Here is a 25,133-nt window from a genome sequence, read left to right on the forward strand (position 1 = left end):
ACGTTGCAGCGAAGCCATAGAGGCCGATTCCTGCAATCGGCCCCAAAAAAGCGAATTTGTGAGGCCAGGTGTTTTAGATAGTTGTTATGGGACGGCCAGCGCTGGCAGCCGGCCTTATTCTTTTTGTAAAAACTTGGAAAATAGTGGGATGCGTGGAATGGCCGATCTTAACGATCGGCCGGAATTCTTTTTACTGTCTTCCTTTTTCATCTGCAGCATTGATCTAACGGAGGAAGGGAAGAAAGGATATAGTTTCGCGTCGGCTGACGAACTTGAGGAGATAGATATTGGTCCTGGGGATAAGCCACGACCAACATTTATAAGTAGAAAGTTGCACCCATCTCTACGAGAGCCGATGATAACTTTGCTAAAGAGATATGCCGATTGCTTCGCCTGGGATTACACAGAGATGCCTGGGCTGGATAGGAGTATAGTTGAGCATCGGTTCCCTCTTAAGAGCGGATTTTGACCATTCCAACAGCGGGCACGGCAGATGAAAGCCGAAGTCCTGGTTGAAGTAAAGAAAGAAGTAGAAAAAATGTTAGAAGCTGGATTTATCAGGACTTGCAGATACGCTGAATGGATCTCCAGCGTTGTGCCCGTACAGAAGAAGGATGGCCGATGGCGGGTGTGCGTGGATTTCAGGGATCTCAATAGAGCCACTCCGAAGGACGAATACCCAATGCCTATTGCAGAGACATTGATCAATGCTGCTGCCGGCCATAAGATCTTAAGTTTCATGGATGGTAATGCAGGTTACAATCAGATTTTCATGGCCCCTGAAGATATACACAAAACTGCATTCAGAGTGCCCGGAGCGGTGGGCCTGTTCGAGTATGTGGTTATGACCTTCTGTTGTCGGTCAAAACCCGCCGGCGGGCAGCGACAGGCAACACGAGGAGCCGGGAGGCTTCCGGGACGGCTGGTGGGCCCCGGTCCCTCGGTCAACGGCCCAGTGATCTGGCGCGCGCCCTAGCTGAGAATCGCTAGGCGTGCCACCTGATCCTACACCCCATCAGGAAGGTGTGACGTGTCGAACTCCTGCATACACAGACATGTGTAAAAGTTAATCCGAGCCGTGATCGGCTCATTACCTCCTCCCCGGTATCGGCTATGAAGAGCCGATTGCGTCAATACCGGATCGGATCTTTGGAACAGGCAATATAGAAACTGGTACGTACATATATATTTAAATAAAACTCGCCTCATAAATAACAATCTAATCCAATCCACAACAACTAAGCCCTCACTGCACGATCGGAACATCCTACACGTAATTGAGCCTAATAGATACACAAAAGCATCGACAAGACGATCTAAACAGAGAGCAAGAGAACAACTAAAAGCCGATTCCCGAACAACCTCTATTCAGGCAAAAAGCCGATACAGAGCATTCTATCGGATCATTCAACTCGTTTGCAAGGCCTAATCGTGCACATATTGAACCAAGCTTCTAAATACATAGAAACCAGCCATAACAGATTGGATCTACTGACAACTACGAAACGAGATAAAACCATCATACCCACGAACGGGTACGATGATCAAACATGCGAGAGCAACGCATAAAGCACAATGAAAGCACCAAAAGAAAAGATTACTCAACGCATGCCAGGATAAATAACGCTACTCGCCATCTACAAGGCTTCAGCACGAGCAACGTATAAGCGAACGAGCAAGGGTGACGCTACCCCGATCACGCAAGACGTGATCGGGGTCGCGTGGCACTTACCCGATGAAAAACCCTAAAACAGGGGAGGCGATACGCCGAGAGTTGATGATGATTGATTCTGTTTCTTGTTTATTCATAGTACATATTTATAGTCCGTAGACTTGTTCTCTTTAACTAACCCTAACCTAACACGACACGAATCTTAACTGTTTATTCCTAATTTACACGGCCTTATGGCCTCCATCTTCCACACGGGCCCGATTCGCAAGCTTTGTCACGACCGCCTTCCAAGCCCATCTTGCTCCGTGGCCCACTTCTGACCTGGTCAAAATACGGTGATAACACATGCCCCCCTGGTTTCGGTAATGGAAATTCCGAAATCACCACTACCTTGACCCTTCGTCTTCCGATCCGTACGACCGTGCCCTTTCGGCTCCCGATGGACGTGACTGCTCTGCATCGGCCTCCTGGGGAACCGTTACGGTGCCGATTCATTTCATCCACTCGTTGGCTTTATAAACTTGTTTCCAGCACCTTTTTACCCACTTTCTCTCACAACCATCGCCGACTCCCTTTCTTCCTTCGCCATGGCCTCTTCTTCCTCTGCTTCCTCTGTTATCTCTTACGAGTCCGGAACAACACGAGAACCTACTCCAGAATATGACCCAATCGCTGCTTATGAGGTCCGTTCCCCCCTGCATTGGGACGCAGTGGGGTGGGACTTCGACTACCAGTCTGAAGACGACGACTCTCTGACTGACGGCGAGGATCTCACTCTCCTCCTCGGAGCCGAGCTGGAGGAAGAGGAAGATGATGTCCTTTGGGGAGAAGACCTTTCTTTCTCAGAGGAAGAATCCGACTCCTTCTCCTCCGAAGAAGATCCGATGGCAGGTAACTTTCTCTTTGACAGGTCATCGGACGACACTTCCGATAGCCGCGGAGGAACCGACGATGATGACGGCTTCACTAGTGGCAGCGATGGGAACGATGCTGACGATGATGGCCGCGACGGTAGCAGCAGCAGCGGCGCCAGCATTGCTCCACCGTCCAAGCGCCGCAAAGCCTCTGATGTGCACTGGTGGTAGATTGTAGTCCCCCCGTTAGGTTATCTCCAGGAGTAGTTAGCTCCCTTTTGTTCTTACTGCCTTGTTATGAATACACTCTGCTTTTGTATTAATCCCTCTTATTATGCACAACAATTTATTCAAGAGCCGATGGCATCGCATCGGCTTTAGAGTATACCACCCCGGATCTGAAACCGCTCTTCAATTTACTTTACCTTCTGCCAATCAATCCAGCACAAACCTCTATAGGTCGATTCCGATCCCCTTTTTCGCTCGCAAACCCTAGCGCAAGATCTTCCCTAGTCCTTGAGACACACACTCGATCTTGCGCCACCAACCCTAGATTCATTCTCCAAGGTTTTGATCCAAATTTTCTGATGGCAGGATCTTCGCGTACCGCCGCCGCCGCCTTTGGTCTGAAGGTAAACTCCGACCCCCATTAATCTAACACTGCGTCCGCACATTTCTTACTGCGCAGTTAAATGACTTTTCCCCCGGCGATCTTGACTTTTTTTGGGGTTTTTTCAGGCTTCCGATATCTTCCTGCCACATCCTTCTTCCCCCGATTCCTTTGCCTTGGACCTCGCTCCTATGAGAAACCCGTAGATCTGATCTCGTGTGAGGCCAACCGGATCCCCTTTGTGAGCCAGATGTAGACCTAGAATCTTGGTCGGATAGCCTCCGCGCCTGGCCAAACCCTCCTGAAGGCTGGATGGCTTGGTATAATAGGGTAGCGAACACCTATCAGCCCTTATGGGAATCAATTGGAATAGCCGATCCCTTGTCTTTGTCACTCTCCCCTCTTGAGAAAGATGAAAACCTTCTGAAGACCATCGGCTATTTCTGGTCTGATGCCTTGAATTGTTTCCTCTTTGGGCATAGCCCATTAGCACCAACACTGTTAATGTTGTGATGATTACTGGCCTGAACATATCTTCAGCCTGTCCTTCTGCTTACAGTCTCCATGTGGTCCCTTACAAATTGTCTTCAAAAACTGAATGCACTAACTGGAGCACATACCTGAGCCAACACCAGAAAAGCAAAGGCCCTGTGTCGGAAAAGGAGCATACGGCCTTCCTGAACTTATGGCTTGAACACTTCCTCTTCTGTGGCCCTTCCCTTGCCCCGACCAAAAACTATCTTTCCTTGGCTTATGAATTGGCCAAGGGTCAACCCATTGGCCTCGGCAGACTATTTCTGGGGGAACTCTACCGTTATCTTCATCTGATGACTTCCAGCCTCCTTACCCAGAAGAAGATTAGAACTGGTGGCCCATGGTGGTTCATTCAGTTGTGGGCTCATCTTTACTTCCACAATTCTGATCCTGATTTCCCTTCTTTGGTCGGTAATTCCTTCCCTGATCTGAGCGGGAGACAAATTAGATGTACTAGCTTTGGGCAGGCCCTATACAGTCTCCCTGGCGGGAAACTGAATCCCCCAGATGCTTCCCGTTGGTTCAAGATTTTTTACAAAGGCCTCGATAACCCAGACTTCCTTCCTTATGCCGACTCTGAGCTCTTTGAGAACCCAGCTACCTTCCGTTTGGCTGATATTGCCGATGATGCTGACACCAGGCATCTTTATTCCATCATGGTTCGGCCTTGCCTTCTCCCAGTCGGCATGAGCACCTCTAACCGGATTCTTAAACCCGGTTATGAGTTTTACCAGCCGGTCGTAGCAGCCCGTCAATTTGGCCTTGCGCAGGTGCCTCCCCACTTCCTTCTCCATCTGCTAACATCCAGCAGGGTGGACCTCCCCGATGCTCTGACCGCCCAGAGGTGCTACAGTCTGTTCGCAGACCTTCCCCTGTCTGTCCTGCCAACTTCACCTTCACCTCCTCGGCTGTTGACTTCGATGGATGGTGGACGATGTGGAAAACTCATGTTTTCCGAGGAGCCCTGGGTCCGATGCTTCAACAGATCGACCCTGAATATGACATCCCGATGGAGAGGTACCCCCTTTCTGGACTAGCATTCTTTCTTTAAATTGTATTGGATCCCTCCTGAGTCCACCTTACGGCTGCAGCAAGAAGATGGCCCAGAGCCAATAAACGAAGATGGATCCCCTTTTGCTTCGGGGCGGTCGCTCCCGTGGTTCTTTTTGGCAGGAACGCACCCCCTCCCTCGAAGAGTGTAATGCAGATCCAGCCGAGTACCGCCAAGTTGACCCCCAAGCGGAAACGGCTTTCTGAGGCTGCTGCCCCCCGTGTCTGTGCTAAGACGAGGAAGACCCTTGTCAGAAAGGTCCGGAAGGAAACTGCGCTGTCTTCTCCTAATCCACCACTTCCAGTCGCCGACCAGGTTTGGCCCCTCTTCCCGCTTCGCAATCGGGTTTTGTTCATCCCCCTTCTAGTGACACTCTCTTTTCCTGCAGCCTGCTGTTATAGAAGTCTCCAGCGGGGAGGAGCGCCCATGTCAGAAAGGTTCGTCTGTGGAGACGCCGGAGGGCGTGGACGTACCCATCAGGGCCCTGATCACCCTTTGCAATCCTGGTGTGACAGACTCGGGAGGCCCTTCTGCATCGGCTGCTGCCTCAACTGCTCCGCTGGGTCTGCAGGTCATTGACTCCTGTCTGGAAGGGCCCTTCCCCGCCTCGGCTATTGCTGATTCCCCTGCACGAGAGGTACGCCCCAACGGAGCCGATCGCCGTTTCATCGGCTGTTGCTGATTCCCCCGTACGAGAGGTACGCCCAACGGAGCCGATCGCCATTTCATCGGCTGCTGCTTCTGTAAAGCCGACTGCTGCTCCATCGGCTGCCGCTCCTCCCTCTGGAGGTGCAATCCATGCGGCCTCTACCGCCACCGCTCATTCCTCGGGAGGGACACCTTCCCGGGAGCCGATCACCCCTTCGTTGGCCATCGCTGCTTCCTCCTCGAGACAGGTATATCTTCTCTTTGTAACTATTTTGGTCTTTTTCGTAATGCCTGTCTCACTCTCTTCTCCTTCAGAACCTGGATCTTTCAGAGCTCCTTGCGTTTGACCCTGCCACGATTGGGTCAACCATACTGGAGGCCGATGATTCTTCCTCAGGCCCAACCAGCGCTGCCGATCAACTTCTCCGTGTGAAGGATCTTCTGTCGGGCCCTATCTCTGCTTTGATCCAGGATTCTAGTGCGATCAAGCAGATCCTCGACGAGATTAGCTCCCAGCTCCCTGTCAGCCTCCAGGTCAAGCTTTTGACAGCAGGGTACCTTTCTTCCTTTCAAGCGAAAGTAGCAGAGGCTCGCCGCAGGATCGAGACCCGGCGTTCCCAATCGCTCTTGAGGACCATTATCGCCGAAATGTGTCAGTCGATCAACAAGAAGAAAGCCGCACTCGATGCCAAGATCGATACATCTGCTTCCGCCCATCGGCTCCACCTCTTGGAGAAAGAATTGGAAGACCTTGAAGCTAGGGTCCAGGCCACCAAACAGCGCATCCAAGAGGAGAAGAATCTCATCGCGGGTTCCAAGCAGGAGGCAGAAATCCTAACCACTGAACTGAAGACGGACTTGGCCCAGCTGAACAGCTTGAACAAACAGGTGGTGCCGGGGCAGACAAAGAGGACGAAGCAGTGCTTGATGAGGTTGACCACATCCGTCTTGATGCTATCGCCGCTATCGACGCCTTCCTTCTGCAGCCCTGTCCGAGATAAACTTTGTGTTTATGTGGTAAACCTGTGGTGTTTTTATGTAGCGAATCTAAAGTCGATGGTGGCACATCGGCTGTTTGGTAACCTGTGACGCCTGATTACCATAAGCACAATTCTAGAGCCGGTGGCACCGCATCGGCTGTTCTAATCTGATCGGGTCGATCAATACTTGTTGTTCTTTCTTCGTCTCCTATACTTGGCTTACTGGTCGCATCGGCTTGTGGCCTGATGGGTATCATCGGCTTCATTGTTCATTAGCCCACATACTTGGGAAGTACCTCTTAAGGTGTTGGCCATTGACTGCTACTGGGAACTTAACGCCGTCCAATTCTTCTAGCATGTACGCATTCCCTGGTAAGACCTGGTCGACCTTGTACGGCCCATGCCAATTTGGAGACCATTTGCCATAAGCCGCGTCTTTAGTTCCCAATGGCAATACTGCTTCCCAAACCAAATCTCCCACCTGAAACTCCTTCGGCTTAACCTTTTTATTATATGCACGGGCCACTTTAGCCTTATTTTCCTTGATTTTCTCTAGGGACCATAGTCTGAGTTCCGTGAGATCTTCCACATTGTCGCTCATCAGGGTAGCATACTCTTCAGCGGACAAATCATTCTGGAATTCTACACGCCTTGATCCGGCCGTAACCTCCCACGGCAACACGGCCTCCTGCCCGTAGACCAAGTGGTAAGGAGAAGTTTTTGTCGCTCCGTGACATGATATGCGGTACGCCCAAAGTGCTTCTGATAGGACCTCGTGCCAACGTCTAGGGTACTCATCAATCTTCCTTTTGATCAACTTGATAAGACTCTGGTTGGACGCTTCGGCCTGTCCATTTGCCTGAGCATAATATGGAGATGATCTAATCAGCTTGATTCCCATATCAGCAGCAAACTTCTTGAATTCTTCTGAAATGAAAATCGAGCCACCATCCGTTGTAATAGTCTGTGGAATTCCAAATCTGTGAATGACGTGCTCCTTGACAAACTGAATAACGTCCCTGGACGTCACTGACTTCATCGGAACCGCTTCCACCCATTTGGTAAAATAATCTGTGATAGCTAGGATGAACTGATGACCCTTGCTAGATGGGGGATTAATTTTGCCGATCATGTCCATACCCCAGCCTCTGAACGGCCATGGTTTAATGATGGGGTTCATAACGGACGCTGGTACCATCTGGATTTTTCCAAACCTCTGACATGCCTGACACCCTTTATAGTATTTAAAACAATCTTCAAGCATGGTGGGCCAGTAATATCCTGATCGCCTAATTAGCCATTTCATTTTGTGTGCCGATTGATGGGTCCCACACGTTCCTTCATGAACTTCATGCAGGAGCCGATTGGACTCCACTGGCCCCAAACACTTAAGCAGTAACCCCTCTAAGGTCCTGTAGAACATATCATCCCCTATGAGAACATACTTCATAGCTTTGTATCGTATCCTCTTGGGTGCCCCCCGAGCCGAATCCTTCAAGTAATTGAAGATATCGGCTCTCCAATCTCCCTGGTCCAGAAAGTATACCTGATGAACTGACCCATCGGCTTTGTACCCTGAAGCCAACTGTGCTAGATCATTGGCTTCGGCGTTCCGAGCCCTGGGTATCCAATAAAAATTAATGTACCTGAACTGGGCTATCAGCTCCTGGCATTGGACCCACATTGGGAACAGCAGCTCGCTTTCGCACCTGTATTCTTCTGTAAGCTGGGAAACTACCAATTTTGAATCCCCAAAAACTTCCACTGCTTCAGCTCCGGCCTCTAAAAGCAATTCCATACCTTTTCGTACCGCCTCATATTCTGCAAGATTGTTGGTACAGGCGACAGGTAATCTGATCGAAAAAGAATACGTTGCCCCCCGAGGCGATACCAGTAAGACGCCGATGCCGCATCCATCCCCACAAACTGATCCGTCGAAGTACATGGCCCAGGCTCGTATAGACAGTGCTGCGATATTGGTGTTAACCCTCTCGGCGATAAGATCCGCTAACGCCTGCCCTTTAACTGCTTTTGCAGGTTGATATCGGATATCAAATTCTGATAACGCGAACATCCACTTCCCCAATCGGCCTTTCAAAACAGGAGCCGATAACATATGTTTTATGACATCCGATTTGCAGATGACGACCACTTCAGCCGATAGCAGGATATGGCGAAGCTTGGTGCATGTAAAGAATAAACATAAACAAAGTTTTTCCATGTCGGGGTACCTTGTTTCCGCATCCAACAATCTTCTGCTGAGATAAAAGACCACCTTTTCTTTGCCATCATACAATTGTACCACCACTGAAGCAATAGAAGTGTTGCCCATTGATAGATATATATAAAACGGTCTATCCTGTTGTGGTGGCACCAGCACAGGCGGATTCGACAAATATTCTTTGATTTCTTCAAATGCCCGCTGTTGGTCTGCCCCCCAGCGGAACTCGTCAGTCGTTCTAGTCTTGACTAACTCCATAAAAGGCTCGATCCATCCAGACAAATTAGAAATAAATCTCCTGACAAAGTTAATCTTACCAATGAGCTGCTGGAGCTCTTTCTTGGTGGTGGGTGGCACCATGGTGCGTACGGCTTCCTGACTTTTTAGGCCAATCTCTATCCCTCTTTCATGAACTAGAAATCCCAGGAACTGCCCAGCCGACACACCAAAAGCACACTTCTTTGGGTTCATCCGGAGCCCGAACTTTCTAGTTCGTTCCAGAACCCGCCGCAGGTCGTCTAAATGTCCCTCGACCGATGCTGACTTTACCACAACGTCGTCGATATAAATTTCTACTAGATTACCGATCAGATCATGGAAAATATGGTTCATAGCCCGCTGATATGTAGCACCAGCATTCTTCAAGCCGAAAGTCATAACCACGTACTCGAACAAGCCCACTGCTCCAGGCACTCTGAACGCAGTTTTGTGTATATCTTCAGAGGCCATGAAGATTTGATTATATCCTGCATTACCATCCATAAAACTCAAAATCTTGTGGCCGGCGGCAGCGTTGATTAGTGTTTCTGCAATGGGCATCGGGTATTCGTCTTTTGGAGTGGCCCTATTAAGATCCCTGAAGTCCACGCACACCCTCCATCGGCCATCTTTCTTCTGTACGGGCACGATGCTCGAAATCCATTCGGCGTACCTGCAAGTCCTGATAAATCCAGCTTCCAGCATCTTTTCTATTTCTTTCTTCACCTCGACCAGAACTTCGGCTTTCATCTGTCGTGCTCGTTGCTGGAACGGTCGAAACCCACTCTTGAGGGGAAGCCGATGCTCTACTATTTTCCTATCTAGTCCAGGCATCTCTGTGTAATCCCATGCGAAGCAATCGGCATATCCCTTTAGCAATGCTATCATCGGCTCTCGTAGTGCTGGGTGTAACTTCCTACTTATGAATGTTGGTCGTGGCTTATCCCCCGGACCGATGTCTATCTCCTCAAGTTCATCAGCCGATGTGAAACCATATCCTAACTTCCCTTCTTCTTCCATTAGATCAACATTGCAAATGGAGAAAGGACACAGCATAAAAAAACTCGGCCGATCGTTAAGATCGGCCGTTCCACACATCCCCTTACTTTCCAAGTTTTTGTAAGAAGAACAGGGCCGGCTGTTAATGCTGGCCATTTTATAACGCCTACGAAACACATTTATATTTACAACTTCGTTCCTTCGGGGCCGATTGCAAGAACCGGCCTTTATGACTCCGCTACCACATGTTGCCTCCTGTTCCTTTACTCTGTGAGGCCGGTGGATAAGACCAGCCTTACTCCGTTTTTTGTAGCTTCGATGCGATCACACCCTTCCAGGCTCATTCCTGAAATCGGCTCTTGATCTTCCGCATCCCAAATGCTCATGGCCGCATGTGAAATTTCGATCGAGTCGTCTGCCTGGACTACTTCCACCTCGTCTCCGTCCCATTGGATCAAACATTGATGCATCGTGGAAGGGATGCAACAGTTGGTGTGGATCCAATCCCTGCCAAGTAAAACATTGTAGGTGCTCTTGCTGTTGACGACGAAGAGCGAGGTCGGGACAGTTTTGTTTCCGACGGTGAGATCCACACTAAGGACACCTTGGGCTTCTGAAGTCTGGCCGTTAAAATCACTTAGGGTGACATTGGTCTTGATCAAGTCTGCGGTGGATCGCCCCAAACGGCGCAGGACTGAGTATGGCATAATGTTGACCGCCGCTCCCGTATCCACCAACATCTTATTTACAGGCTGACCGTTAATAAACCCCTTAAGATATAAAGCTTTCAGGTGTTTGTAATTCTTAGCTTGCGGCTTCTCGAATATCACTGGCCGAGGTCCCAAATCAAGTTGGGCCACCGATGGCTCCTCCTGGGGCCTCGCATGGAACTCTGCAGGAAGCACAAAAACCATGTGTGCATCAGCCGATACCTTCTTATCGGCTTTCGTTGACTTGGGTCGCCATTCCTTCCTGGGCGGGCGCGACTCCTTTTCCTGCACATAGTGAACTTGTTCTGCCAAATCTGGTCGTGCCTTCCTTAAAGTCTCGATGTACTTAGCTTCGGCCTCCTCCAAGCTACGCAGCCGTTGAACCCTGCGCTTCTGGGAACGACTAAGTCCATCGGGACACCAACGAGGACGATGATACCTGTCCTCTTCTTCATCTTCCTTTTGTGATGACCGAACCCGCGCTTGCCGGAGTGGGGCAGGTCCTATCCGCTGAAAAACCGAATCCCTTGCTTCTGGTCTCCTTGGTCCACACTCTGGGCAATCCTTGATTGTAGGCAATCGGCTCATACCTGAATCCCAACAGTACCTGAAGAACGGGCAGTGCCAATGATCGCGGGCTTCTTCGTGCTTCCTCAAACGCTTCCCGGTCCGGCGCTCATACTCCTCTTCCTCAGATTCCCGATGGAGGCGCTGCTAGAACTGGTGCTCGTACTTCCTGAGAAGATCAGAAGAAGTTGGCCGTTGGTTCCTTACGTACCTTACTTGCCTTTCTGTAATATATTCACCCTTTTCATTTTGGGGCCGATCGCTCGAATCAGCCTCTCCATCTTCGATCTGGCGGCGTGATGCCACCCCCGCCATGTTGATGCCCAGTGCGAAATTGAGTTGTCGCCTTGCCGTCCGATCGTTGCTTTCCACCATATTGACACCAGGGAACGGCTGAGTGTTGACTTTCATAGCGGTCTGTCCCAAGATCAATCGGCCCTGCTCAATAGCCGATTGGATCTGCCGACGAAGCTCCTTACAATCGCTTGTGCTGTGGGTGAAGGAATCATGCCATTTGCAATATGATCTTCCTTTCAAATCTTGCGCCGTAGGGGGTTTGTAACCTTCTGGGAATTTCAACTGTTTTTCTTTCAGCAATAAATCAAAAATTTGTTCCACTTTACTTACATCGAAATCAAACCCCTTTGCCGGTCCTGTTTGCTTTACCCACTTGCACGATACGGGATTCGCACCACGAGCCCATTCCGCAACCGATACTTCCGCTTCTTCCTCGGAGTCATCGGCTTCTTCAGTGTCAGCTAACGCTACTTGGCGCTTGAACTTTTCCTGGTACAGCTCAGGGTGACGCTGCTCGTACATCGTCAACTTCTGGACCAGATGTGCCAGCGAAGTAAATTCCAATTGAAAAGCCAGATCTCGAATCGGCTTCAACAACCCTAGAGATGCCAATTCCACAGCTTCCTTTTCTGGGATCCGTGTTGAATAACACCTATTTTTCATCTCCCTGAAGCGTCGAACGAATTCCGCCACAGTTTCTCCACGCTTCTGTCGCATTTGGGCCAGATCGGCAATCCCTGCGTCTGCAGCTTCTGAGTGATACTGAATATGAAATTGTTCTTCCAATTGTTTCCACGTACGGATGGAGTCAGGACCCAATGACGTGTACCACCCGAAAGCCGATCCCGTAAGCGATTGCGAGAAGAACCTTACTCGTAGCGGATCCGACACAGAAATCATTCCTAACTGTGCCAAATATCGGCTCACGTGTTCGATAGAACTAGCACCTTCTGCCCCACTGAATTTGGTAAACTCGGGGAGCCGATATTTGGGTGGCAATGGAATTAGGTCATAATCACTCGGATACGGCTTTGTATAGCCGATCGCTCTCCTTTTCGGCAAAATGCCAAACTGATCCCTTAGGATGGCACCAATCTGCTCCGCTGTTTGTAATCCGGGGGCCGAGTGCACACTATCATGACTCGGCCCTGTGGCATAAGTTGCTAACCAAGCTTGCTTATCCGCGTCAGCTCCAGGGACCCCTCCAGCTACTTTCTGTGAGAGATGTATTGGGTTACTGCTATCCGGGATGTATGCGCACATGTAACCATGTGGGATTTCCTTGGGCGGCTCACTGAAGAACTGGTGGTCTGTAGGATCACCTCCCACTTTGTAAACCACGTAAGCTGGAGCACCATGCGATTCCGCTGCTGCAAGCGCATAAGGCAAAGGAGGTCTAGTCTGGAATGGCAATTCTCCCTTATGGCTCCCCAGAGCAGGCCCAGTCGGAGAATGTTGATGCTTCATTATTTCCTGGACCACCCGTAAAGCCACACGCTCAAAAGCATTAACCAGACTTTCAGAATGCCGGTGCAACGAATGAGCCACCGCATAATTCACCTCCTGCCGCAAAGCTCTGGTACGATCCTCGGACGGGGTAGACAGATCCACTCCATCAAGAGCACCTTCAGGTGAAAAACCTCTCCACCTGATACCATGGTTGCGAGTTCTTTCGAAAGAGCCGATGAGATCGGCTTCAAACTGAGCCTTGATTTCGTCGTACCTCTGCTTATGCTCAGCAGAGAGCTCCTCATAAGAGATCGGATCCTCCCTTGCCATCTTGTTGACCACCAGTGACGGAGTCGACGAAGATGACGGAGTCGATGAAGAAGATGCCGAAGATGATGACGAAGTCGATGAAGAATGTCCCACTGGGCGTGCCAGAATGTGTTGTCGGTCAAAACCCGCCGGCGGGCAGCGACAGGCAACACGAGGAGCCGGGAGGCTTCCGGGACGGCTGGTGGGCCCCGGTCCCTCGGTCAACGGCCCAGTGATCTGGCGCGCGCCCTGGCTGAGAATCGCTAGGCGTGCCACCTGATCCTACACCCGATCAGGAAGGTGTGACGTGTCGAACTCCTGCATACACAGACATGTGTAAAAGTTAATCCGAGCCGTGATCGGCTCATTACCTCCTCCCCGGTATCGGCTATGAAGAGCCGATTGCGTCAATACCGGATCGGATCTTTGGAACAGGCAATATAGAAATTGGTACGTACATATATATTTAAATAAAACTCGCCTCATAAATAACAATCTAATCCAATCCACAACAACTAAGCCCTCACTGCACGATCGGAACATCCTACACGTAATTGAGCCTAATAGATACACAAAAGCATCGACAAGACGATCTAAACAGAGAGCAAGAGAACAACTAAAAGCCGATTCCCGAACAACCTCTATTCAGGCAAAAAGCCGATACAGAGCATTCTATCGGATCATTCAACTCGTTTGCAAGGCCTAATCGTGCACATATTGAACCAAGCTTCTAAATACATAGAAACCAGCCATAACAGATTGGATCTACTGACAACTACGAAACGAGATAAAACCATCATACCCACGAACGGGTACGATGATCAAACATGCGAGAGCAACGCATAAAGCACAATGAAAGCACCAAAAGAAAAGATTACTCAACGCATGCCAGGATAAATAACGCTACTCGCCATCTACAAGGCTTCAGCACGAGCAACGTATAAGCGAACGAGCAAGGGTGACGCTACCCCGATCACGCAAGACGTGATCGGGGTCGCGTGGCACTTACCCGATGAAAAACCCTAAAACAGGGGAGGCGATACGCCGAGAGTTGATGATGATTGATTCTGTTTCTTGTTTATTCATAGTACATATTTATAGTCCGTAGACTTGTTCTCTTTAACTAACCCTAACCTAACACGACACGAATCTTAACTGTTTATTCCTAATTTACACGGCCTTATGGCCTCCATCTTCCACACGGGCCCGATTCGCAAGCTTTGTCACGACCGCCTTCCAAGCCCATCTTGCTCCGTGGCCCACTTCTGACCTAGTCAAAATACGGTGATAACACCTTCGGCTTGAAAAATGCTGGCACTACGTATCAGCGTGCCATGAACCACATTTTCCATGATTTGATCGGCAATCTGGTGGAGATTTATATCGATGACGTTGTGGTAAAGTCAGCATCGGTCGAGGGACATCTAGATGATCTACGGCAGGTTCTGGAACGAACTAGAAAGTTCGGGCCCAGGATGAATCCAAAGAAGTGCGCTTTTGGTGTCAGCCGGGCAGTTCTTGGGTTTTCTGGTTCATGAAAGAGGAATAGAGATCGGCCTAAAAAGTCAGGAAGCCGTACGCACTATGGTATCACCTACCACCAAGAAGGAGCTCCAGCAACTTATTGGTAAGATTAACTTCGTCAGGAGGTTTATTTCTAATCTATCTGGGCGAATTGAACCCTTTATGGAGTTAGTGAAAACCAAAACCAACGACGAGTTCCGCTGGGGGGCAGAACAGCAGCAGGCATTCAAAGAAATCAAAGAATATTTGTCGAGACCGCCTGTGTTGGTGCCACCACAATAGGATAGGCCATTTTACATATATTTGTCAATTGGCGACACCTCTATTGCTTCAGTGGTAGTACAATTATATGATGGCAAGGAGAGGGTGGTATTTTATCTCAGCAGGAGAATGTTGAAAGCAAAGACAAGGTACCCCGATATGGAGAAACTTTGTCTTTGTTTATTTTTTACGTGCACCAAGCTTCGCTATATCCTGCTATCGGCTTAGGTAATCATCATTTGCAAATCGGATGTCATAAAACACATGCTATCGGCTCCTGTATTGAAAGGCCGATTGGGAAAATGGATGTTTTCATTATCAGAGTTTGATATCCGATATCAACCCGCAAAGGCAGTTAAAGGGCAGGCGTTAGCGGATCTCATTGCTGAGAGGGTCAATACCAATATAGCAGCACTTTCTGTACGAGCCTGGGTTATGTACTTCGACGGATCAGTTTGTGGAGACGGATGTGGCATCGGCATCTTACTGGTATCGCCTCGGGGGGCAACGTATTCTTTCTCGATCAGGTTACTTGCTACCTGTACCAACAACCTTGCAGAATATGAGGTGGTGCATAAAGGCATGGAATTGCTTCTGGAGGCCGGAGCTGAAGCAGTGGAAGTCTTCGGGGATTCAAAATTGGTAATCTCCCAACTTACAGAAGAATACAGGTGCGAAAGTGAACTGCTATTCCCGTTGTGGGTTCAATGCCAGGAGCTAATGGCCTAGTTCAGGTATATAAATTTTTATTGGATACCTAGGGCTTGGAATGCAGAGGCCAATGATCTAGCGCAACTGGCTTCAGGGTACAAAACCGATGGGTCAAATCATCAGGTGTACTTACTGGACCAGGGAGATTGGAGAGCCAATATCTTCAATTACTTGAAGGATTCGGCTCGGGGGGCACCCAGGAGGATACGGTACAAAGCCATGAGGTATGTTCTGATAGGGGATGATATGTTTTACAGGACCTTGGAAGGATTATTGCTTAAGTGTTTGGGGCCGGTCGAATCCAATCGGCTCCTGCATGAAGTTCATGAGGGAACGTGTGGGACTCATCAATCGGCTCACAAGATGAAGTGGCTAATTAGGCGATCAGGGTACTACTGGCCCACCATACTTGAAGATTGTTTTAAGTATTATAAAGGGTGTCAAGCATGTCAGAGGTTCGGAAAGATCCAGATGGTGCCAGCATCCGTGATGAACCCCATCGTTAAACCATGGCCGTTCAGATGCTGGGGTATGGATATGATCAGCAAAATCAATCCTCCATCTAGCAAGGGTCATCAGTTCATTTTGGCTATCACAGATTATTTCACCAAATGGGTGGAAGCGGTCCCAATGAAATCGGTGGCATCTAAGGATGTTATTCAGTTCGTCAAGGAACATGTCATTCACAGATTTGGGATCCCACAGACCATTACAACAGATAGTGGTTCGGTTTTTATTTCAGAAGAATTCAAGAAGTTTGCCGCTGATATGGGTATCAAGCTGATTAGATCGTCCCCATATTATGCTCAGGCAAATGGTCAGGCCGAAGCGTCCAATCAGAGCCTTATCAAGTTGATCAAGAGGAAGATTGATGAATACCCCAGACGCTGGCACAAGGTCCTGTCAGAAGCACTGTGGGCATACCGTATATCCTGTCATGGGGTGACAAAGACTTCCCCTTATCATCTTGTCTACGGGCAAGAAGCCGTGTTACCATGGGAAGTTACGGCCGGGTCAAGGCGTATAGAATTCCAGAATGACTTATCTACTGAGGAATATGCTACTCTGATGAGTGATAATATGGAGGACCTCACGGAACTCAGGCTATGGTCGCTAGAGAAGATCAAGGAGAATAAGGCTCAGGTAGCCCGTGCATACAATAAAAAGGTCAAACCGAAAGAATTCCAAGTAGGAGACCTGGTCTGGGAAGCAGTATTACCATTGGGAACTAAGGACGCGGCATATGGCAATTGGTCCCCAAACTGGCACGGGCTGTACAGGGTTGACCAGGCCCTACCTGGGAATGCATACATGCTTGAAGAATTGGATGGCGTCAAGTTTCCAGTGGTGGTTAACGGCCAACATCTTAAGGAATACTTCCCAAGTATGTGGGCCGACGAACAGTAAAGCCGATGGCACCCATCAGGCAATAAGCCGATATGACCAGTAAGCTAAGAAAGCTGACACGGGCCAAGCCGATGGTGTTTTGGCAAGACAAGAAATAAAAAGGGAGGCCGATGGAAATGATCGGCTCATACGTTAACAAAAAGCACTAGAACAGCCGGTGTAAACCATCGACTTTAGGAGTTTTTTGGTAGCAATCAATCACAACAAGTTATCAGATAGCCAATGTATAACCATCGACTCCAGGGTCACGACATGAAAATATAGAGTTCATCTTGGACAGGCTTTCTGGAGGAAATCATTGATGGCAGCAATGGCGTCAAGGCGGATGCGGTCAACTTCAGTAATCACCGCTTCATCTTCTTCGTCCGCCCCCGGCACCACTTGCTTGCTCAAGCCGCTCAGCTCGGCCAGGTCTGCCTTCAGCTCAGCGGTCAAGACCGCTGCCTCCTGTTTGGAACCTGCAATAAGATCTTTCTCTTCTTGAATGCGCTGTTTGGTGGCCCGGACTTTAGCCTCAAGGTCTTCTAGTTCTCTCTCCAGGAGATGAAGCCGCTGGGCAGAGGCAGATGTGTCAGCCTTGGCATCGAGTTCTGCTTTCTTCTTGTTGACTGATTGGCACATCTCGGTGATGATAGTCCTTAAGAGCGATTGGGAACGCCGAGTCTCAATCCGATGGCGAGCCTCTGCCACTTTTGCTTGGAAGGAAGGGAGGTACCCGGCTGGCAAAAGTTTGACTTGAAGGCTCACAGGGAGCTGGGAGTTGACCTCGTCAAGAATCTGCTTCACCGCACTGGAATCCTGGATCAGGGTGTCGGTCGGACCCGATAGGATATCCTTCATATGGAGAAGTCAATTGGCAATGCTGGCCAAGCCCAGGGGAGAGTCATCAGCTTCCAATATGGCCGATCCGATTGAGGCAGGATCAAACGCGAGGAGCTCTGAAAGGTCCAGATTCTGGCGGAAAAGAGGGTGAGTAAGGCATAGAGGAAAAAGACCGAAGTAATAAAAAACAATAAGGCATACCCGTCCCGAGAGAGATGTAGTGATAGCCGATGAAGGAACGATCGGCTCCTGAGGGCATGCCCCTTCCGAAGGCTGAGCAACGACGGTAGAGGCCAGAGGAGCCACGCCTCCAGAAGAGGAAGCAACAACCGATGAGGTGGCGGTCGGCTCTGCTGGACGTGTCTCTCGTGCAGGGAGATCGGCAGTAACCGAAGCCATGGATGGTCTTTCCATAGAGAGGCTAACAAGGGACGCAGGCACGACCGGCTCCTGCGGACCTGGCGAAGCAGCCGGGACGTCAGCCGATGCAGAAGGATCCGCCGGGATTGCCGCACCAGGATCGCGAAGAGTGATCAAAGCCCTGATGGGCACGTCCACGTCCTCTGGTACTTCCGAAGATGAGCCCTTCTGGCATGGGGGCTCTTCCCCGCTGGAGACGTCCACGATGGCAGGCTGCAGGGGGAGAGGGTATAATTAAAGAAGACAGCCACGAACAGAAGTTCGATTACGAAGACAGGAGGAAGATCCGAACCTGGTTAGCAACTGGAATTTCTGGATTGGGGGAAGATGGCGCAGTTTCCTTCCGGACATTTCTGACCAGGACCTTCCTCATTTTAGCGTGAGTTCGAGGGGCAACAGCCTTAGAAGATTGCCTCCGCTTGGGGGTCAGCTTTGCAGTGCTGGGCTGGATTTGCATGATGCTCTTCGAAGGAGGAGGTGCGTTTTTGCCGAAAAGGACCACAGGGGTGATCGGCGAGAAACGGAAGGGTGATCCATCATCATTCGTCGGCTCTGGGCCATCTTCCTGCTGCAGAAATGAAAGACAAAATCAGAAAGGGCTCAAGAAGGTCAAAAGTGAAACATTAGTCGAGAAGCAATACCTCTTCAGCGGGGATTTCATATTCGGAATGAACCCGCTGCAGCATCGGACCCAGAGCTCTTCGGAAAACGTGGATTTTCCACATTGACCACCACCCCTCAAAATCAACAGCCGAAGAAGTGAAGGTCAGATTGGCAGGGATAGATAGGGGAAGATCTGTAAACAGACCGTAGCACCTCTGGGTGGTCAAGGCATCAAGAAGATCTACCCTATTGGATGTCAAGAAGTGAAGAAGAAAATGGGGAGGCACCTGCCCAAGACCAAACTGCCGGGCTGCCACGACCGGCTGGTAGAATTCATAACCAGGCTTGATGATCCGATTAGAGGTACTCATGCCAACTGGAAGAAGGCAAGGCCGAACCATGATGGAATATAGGCGCCTAGTGTCGGCGTCATGGGAAAGGTCGGCTAGCCGAAACATAGGCGGGTTCTCGAAAAGTTCAGAATCGGCATATAGAAGGAAGTTTGGGTTAACTAAGCCTTTGTAGAAAATCCCGAACCAGCGAGAAGCATCTGGGGGATACAATTTCCCGCCGGGGAGACTGTATAAAGCCTGCCCAAAACTGGTACACCTAATCTGTCTCCCACTCAGATCTGGGAAAGAATTGCCGACCAAGGAAGGGAAATTAGGGATGGAACTTTGGAAATAAAGGTGAGCCCACAACTGGATGAACCACCACGGAATACCAGTTCTGAGTTTCTTCTGTGAAAGAAGGCTCGAAGTCATCAGATGAAGGTATCTGTAAAGTTCCCCAAGAAATAGTTTACCAAGGCCAACAGGGTGACCTTTGGCCAGCTCGTAAGCCAGGGAGAGGTAATTCTTGGTTGGGGCAAGGGAAGGGCCACAGAAGAGGAAATGTTCGAGCCACAGATTTAGAAAGGCCGTGTGCTCCTTCTCTGATACAGGACCCTTGCTCTTCTGGTGTTGGCTCAAGTATGTACTCCAGTTAGTACATTCTGCCTTGGAAGACAGTTTGAAGGGAAGTACAGAGAGTCTATAAATAGAAGGACAAGCTGATGATATGTCTAAGCCAGTGATCATCATGACATCCAGCAGCGTTGGTGTCATCGGACCGTGCCCAAAAAGATAACAATTCAAAGGATCAGACCAAAGGTAGCCGATAGTCTTCAGAAGGTTCTCATCTTTTTCAAGAGGAGAAAGGGACAGAGACAGGGCATCGGCTATCCCGGTGGATTCCCATAAGGGCTGGTAGGCATCCGCCATTCTGTTATACCAAACTATCCAACCTTCAGGAGGATTTGGCCAAGCACGGAGGCTATCTGACCAAGATTCTAGGTCTATGTCCTGACTCACGAAAGGGATCCGATTGGCTTCGGATGAGATCAGATCTACGGGCTTCTCGAAAGAACGAGGCCCGAGGCAGTAAGAATTGGGGGGAAGAAGGGTGTGGTAAGAAGATATCGTAAGCCTGAAAAAACCCCAAGAAAACAAGGTTGCCGAGGAAAGAGTCATTTAACCACGCAGTAAATTTCACAGTTGCTGCATTAAATTAATGAGGGTCGAAGTTTACCTTCAGACCGAAGACGGCGGCAGCGGTGTTCGAAGATTCCGCCATCGGGAATCTTGAATCGAGATCTTGGAGAGTAGATCTAGGGTTGGCGGCGCAGGATCGAGTGTGCATTTCAAGGAGCAGAGGAGGATCTTGCGGCTAGGGTTTATGAGCAAAAGAGTTGCGCAGCCAGCCTGGATTCCAGAATCAACGGAGATTTGCTTTGGATTTGAGGTCCGACAGAAGGTAAAGCAAATTGGAAGGTTATTTTAGGTCCGGATTGGTATATTCTAAGGCTGATGCGTTGCCATCGGCTCTTGAGCAGACTGTTATGCGCAAGAAAATTATTGATACAAAGAGAATTCCATTCACAACAAGCAAGTACAAAAGAAGAGCTAACTGCTCTTTGAAACAAACTAATGGTGGTGCTACAGCCTACCACCAGTACACGCCAGTAGTCTTGCGGCACTTGGTCGGTGGAGCAACACTAGCACCACTATCATTGCTACTGTTGCCACTACTGCCATCATTCTCACTGCTGGTATGGGTGAAGCTGTCATCGTCTTCGGTGTCCTCGGTGTCATCGGAAGCTTCGTCTGATGACCTGCTAAAGAGGAAGTTACCTGCCATCGAGTCTTCGTCGGAGGAAAAGGAATCGACTTTCTCTTCTGAGGAGGGGAAGTCTTCCCCCCAAGATGCATTGTCTTCGTCTTCCTCCAGCTCGGCTCCGAAGAGGAGTGCAAGATCCTCGCCGTCAGTCAGAGATTCGTCATCCTCCGACTGGAAATGGAAATCCCATTCTTCCGCATCCCAGTGTGGGGGAGCACGGGCTTCGTAAGCAGCTATCGGATCATATTCTGGAGTGGCTCTCGGGAGGTATCGGATTCAAAAGAGATGACGGAGGAAGCAGAAGAAGAAGAGGCCATAACAAGAGAGAAGAGAAAAGCGTAATGGCTAATGGCTGTGAGAGAAAGATGATTGGGGAGATGCTGGGGGGTAAGTTTATAAAGGTAAACAGAGAGGTGAAGTGAATCGGCACCGTGACGGTTCCCTAGGAGATTGATACAGAGCAGTCACATCCATTGGAAGTCGAAAGGGCGTGGCTGTATGGATCGGAAGCCGAAGGGTCGTGGCGATTTTAAAATAGGTGATTTCGGAATTACCATTGCCGAAACCAGGGGGGCATGTGTTATCGCCATAATTTGACCGGGCCAGAAGTGGGCCATGGAGCAAGATGGGCTTGGAAGGCAGTTACGATAAAACTTGCGAATCAGACCCTGTGCAGGAGAATGGGGCTAGAAAGGCCGTGTGATTTGGATATAGGCAGTTCAGATTCGTGTCGTGTTTAGTCTACGGACTATAAATATGTACCATGAATAAACAAGAAAGACAGAATCATTCATCAACAACTTTCGGCGCATCGCCTCCCCTGTTTTAGGGTTTTCATCGGGTAAGTGCCATGCGGCCCCGAAGCATTACCCTTGCTCGTTTGTTCATATGTTGCTCGTTCTGAAGCCTTGTAGATGGCGAGTAGCATTAGTTATCCTAGCACGCATAGAGTAATTTTATCCCTTTTGCATCTTGATCATGCTTTGCTCATTGCTCTTGTGTGCTTAATCATCATGTTCAACAACGAATGCGATGGTTGTGTCTTGTTTTGTCTTTATCAGTAGATCCAATCTGTTAAGGCTAGTTTCTGTTTATTTAGAGGCTTGGTTCGATATGTGCATGATTAGGCCTTGCAAACGAGTTGAACGTTCCGGCTGTATGCTTTTGTGTCGGCTTGTAGCTTGAGAGGGGGTTGCTATAAGAATCGGCTTTTCCGGTTATTTATACAATCTTGGTTTAAGTCATATGATCTGATGCTTTTGTATATTTGTTAGGCTCAATCACGTGTAGGATGTTCCGATCATGCTGTGAGGGCTTAGTCGTCGTAGATTGGATTAGACTGGTATTTATGAAGCAAGATTTATTTCATTATCGAATATATACATATTGCCTGTTCCAAAGATTCGATCCGGTATTGATGCAATCGGCTCTTCATAGCCGATACCGGGGAGGAGTGGTGAGCCGATTACGGCTCGGACTAACCTTTACAAGTGTCTGTGCTTACAGGAATTTAATACATCACACCTTCCTGATTAGGTGCAGGATCAGGTGGCACGCCTAGCGACTCCAAGCCAAGGTGTGCGCCAGATCGCTGGGCCGTTGACCGAGGGACCAGGGCCCTCCAGCCGTCCCGGAAGCCTCTCGGCTCCTCGTGTTGCCTGTCGCTGCTCGCTGGTGGGTTTTGACCGACAACAGTTGTGTGCTATTATATATATATGCAAATCTACCCCAGTAATAAATTAGGAGAGCCACCTAATCTTACCTTATCCCTCCTTGACCGCAGATATCCCGTCGTTCGAGCCAAGTCCAGGGACTCCATGCTCAGGAAGACGGTGACGAGGTCAACCCGAGAAACCGGCCCCTCTGAATGTAGCCCCAGAAGCATCAGAAAATGGACACCTACCGCCGCCACCTCCCCGTGCCCCAGCACCCATTGATCTAGCAGCCATACTGCAGCAGCAGAACCAACTCCTTCAAGTTCTTCTGACCACTCTCATAGCTCAAGCTCAAGGCAATCTTGGCAACAATAGACCTGTAATGCATCATAATGGCAATGGCAGCAGAATTGCAGATTTCAACCGCTTGCAGCCACCTAAGTTTGGAGGATCTGATAACCCTATTGAGGCAGATGATTGGCTGCGAGAGATTGAAATGAAGCTCGAAGTGGTCCATGCAGATGACAGAGACAAGGTTTTGCTCGCAGTACAGCAGTTAAGGGGACCAGCCCTTGCTTGGTGGTAGAGTTACCGGGAAATAAATGAAAACGCTAACGAGATGGTATGGGCTAACTTTGTCAAGATCTTTAGAGAACATCACATTCCCAGCAGTGTTATGAAGCTCAAGAGGGATGAGTTCAGAAAGCTTCATCAAGGTGGCATGAATATGACGGAGTATCTTCATAAGTTCATGGAGTTGTCTCGTTATGCACCAGAGGATATCAATGATGATGAAAAGAAGCAAGAAGCTTTTCTTGGTGGGCTTAACCCTGAAATCAAGACCTTGGTTGAACTCACCACCCACAGTGACTTTAATGCCATGATCAACAGGGCTATCACCGCTGAGAGAAATAGGAAGTCAGAACTCAGTGAGCGCAAACGACGATTTGAAAGCAAGAAGCCCCAGCAGATGGAGAAGTTTCAGAGGACTCAGTATCCGACTCACTCAGGCCAGAGGAGCCAGGGTGCCTTCTCATTTAAAATGCACCCCGGTTCTTTCCAGAAGCCAGCCCAGTCAGCTCCTGTTATGAAGACCCAGAATATCTCCCGCATCCAACCGACTGGTGGAAGTCAAGTGACCAATGTGAAGACCTGTTTCCACTGCCGCGAAGCCGAACATTACAAGGCCAATTGTCCATATCTCAATCAGCCCGCCCCTTCTATTTTCTCCAACTCTGTTCAAGGACCAAAGCAGCTGACGGGAGCCAACCGTACAGCACCAGCTAGGAGCCAACAGCAGTCCTTCAGCAAGGCAAAGGTGAACCATGTGTATGCTGAAGAAGCAGAGGATGCACCAGGAGTGATTTTCGGTGAGTTTCTGGTCCAATCAGCTCTAGCCTCAGTGCTCTTTGATTCTGGAGCATCGTATTCCTTTATATCCTCCCACTTTGTGGAAAAGCATGATATACCTACTATAGCCCTTAAGAGGCCGCTAATGACACGTTCGCTTGGAGGTCATATACCTTGCCACTTAGGTGTCTTAGATATCCCTATAAACCTAAGTGGGGTAGTATTCCTTGCCAACCTAGTAGTCCTTGCTTCCAAAGGGATAGATGTCATACTCGGTATGGACTGGCTCACCAAGCACCGAGAAAACATAGCCTGTGCTGAGAGAGCAGTGACAGTCACCAACCACCAAGGGTTAACAGTCACATGCCTAATCCAGTCTAGCCTATCAGACTCCATGGTGAACCACATTCAAGCAGAATCCCTAGAAGATGTGCCAGTAGTTCGGGAATTCGCAGATGTGTTTCCAGATGAATTACCAGGTATGCCTCCAGAAAGAGATGTAGAGTTCACTATTGACTTAGTCCCTGGAACCAAGCCTATAGCAAAGAATGCCTATCGGTTAGCAGCCCCAGAGCTTGCCGAGTTGAAGAAGCAGCTTGAGGAGCTTCAACAAAAGAGATTTATTAGACCTACTGCTTCCGTGGGGAGCCCCAGTGCTCTTTGTGAAGAAGAAAGATGGAAGCATGAGACTTTGTGTGGACTACCATGACCTGAATGCAGCCACCATCAAGAGCAAGTACCCTCTGCCTCGGATTGATGACCTGTTTGATCAGCTGAAGGGAGCTAAGTTCTTCTCCAAGATAGATCTGAGGTCAGGTTATCATCAGCTCAGAGTGCGACAAGAGGACATCTCTAAGACAGCCTTCAGGACCCGTTATGGCCAGTATGAGTTCACAGTGATGCCTTTTGGTCTAACTAATGCCCCTGCCTTTTTCATGACCCTCATGAATAAGGTGTTTATGGAGGAGTTAGATCGGTTTGTCGTGGTATTCATAGACGACATACTGGTCTACTCTAAGAGTGCTGAGGAGTATGGACAACATCTCAGAGTTGTGCTGGGAAAG

General features: G+C 49.3%; 1 protein-coding gene across 1 annotated transcript; it reads left to right on the forward strand.

Moving 5' to 3' along the window:
• Window positions 1-23,338: 23,338 nt before the first annotated feature.
• LOC112890345 lies at window positions 23,339-24,778 on the forward strand. The gene is made up of 2 exons (XM_025957252.1): window positions 23,339-24,089; window positions 24,549-24,778. The coding sequence occupies exons 1-2, from the start codon at window positions 23,339-23,341 to the stop codon at window positions 24,776-24,778; spliced, it is 981 nt and encodes a 326-aa protein (XP_025813037.1).
• The last annotated feature ends 355 nt before the right edge of the window (window positions 24,779-25,133 follow it).

This window comes from Panicum hallii, chromosome 4 (assembly GCF_002211085.1).
Source record: "Panicum hallii strain FIL2 chromosome 4, PHallii_v3.1, whole genome shotgun sequence".
NCBI lineage: Eukaryota > Viridiplantae > Streptophyta > Magnoliopsida > Poales > Poaceae > Panicum > Panicum hallii.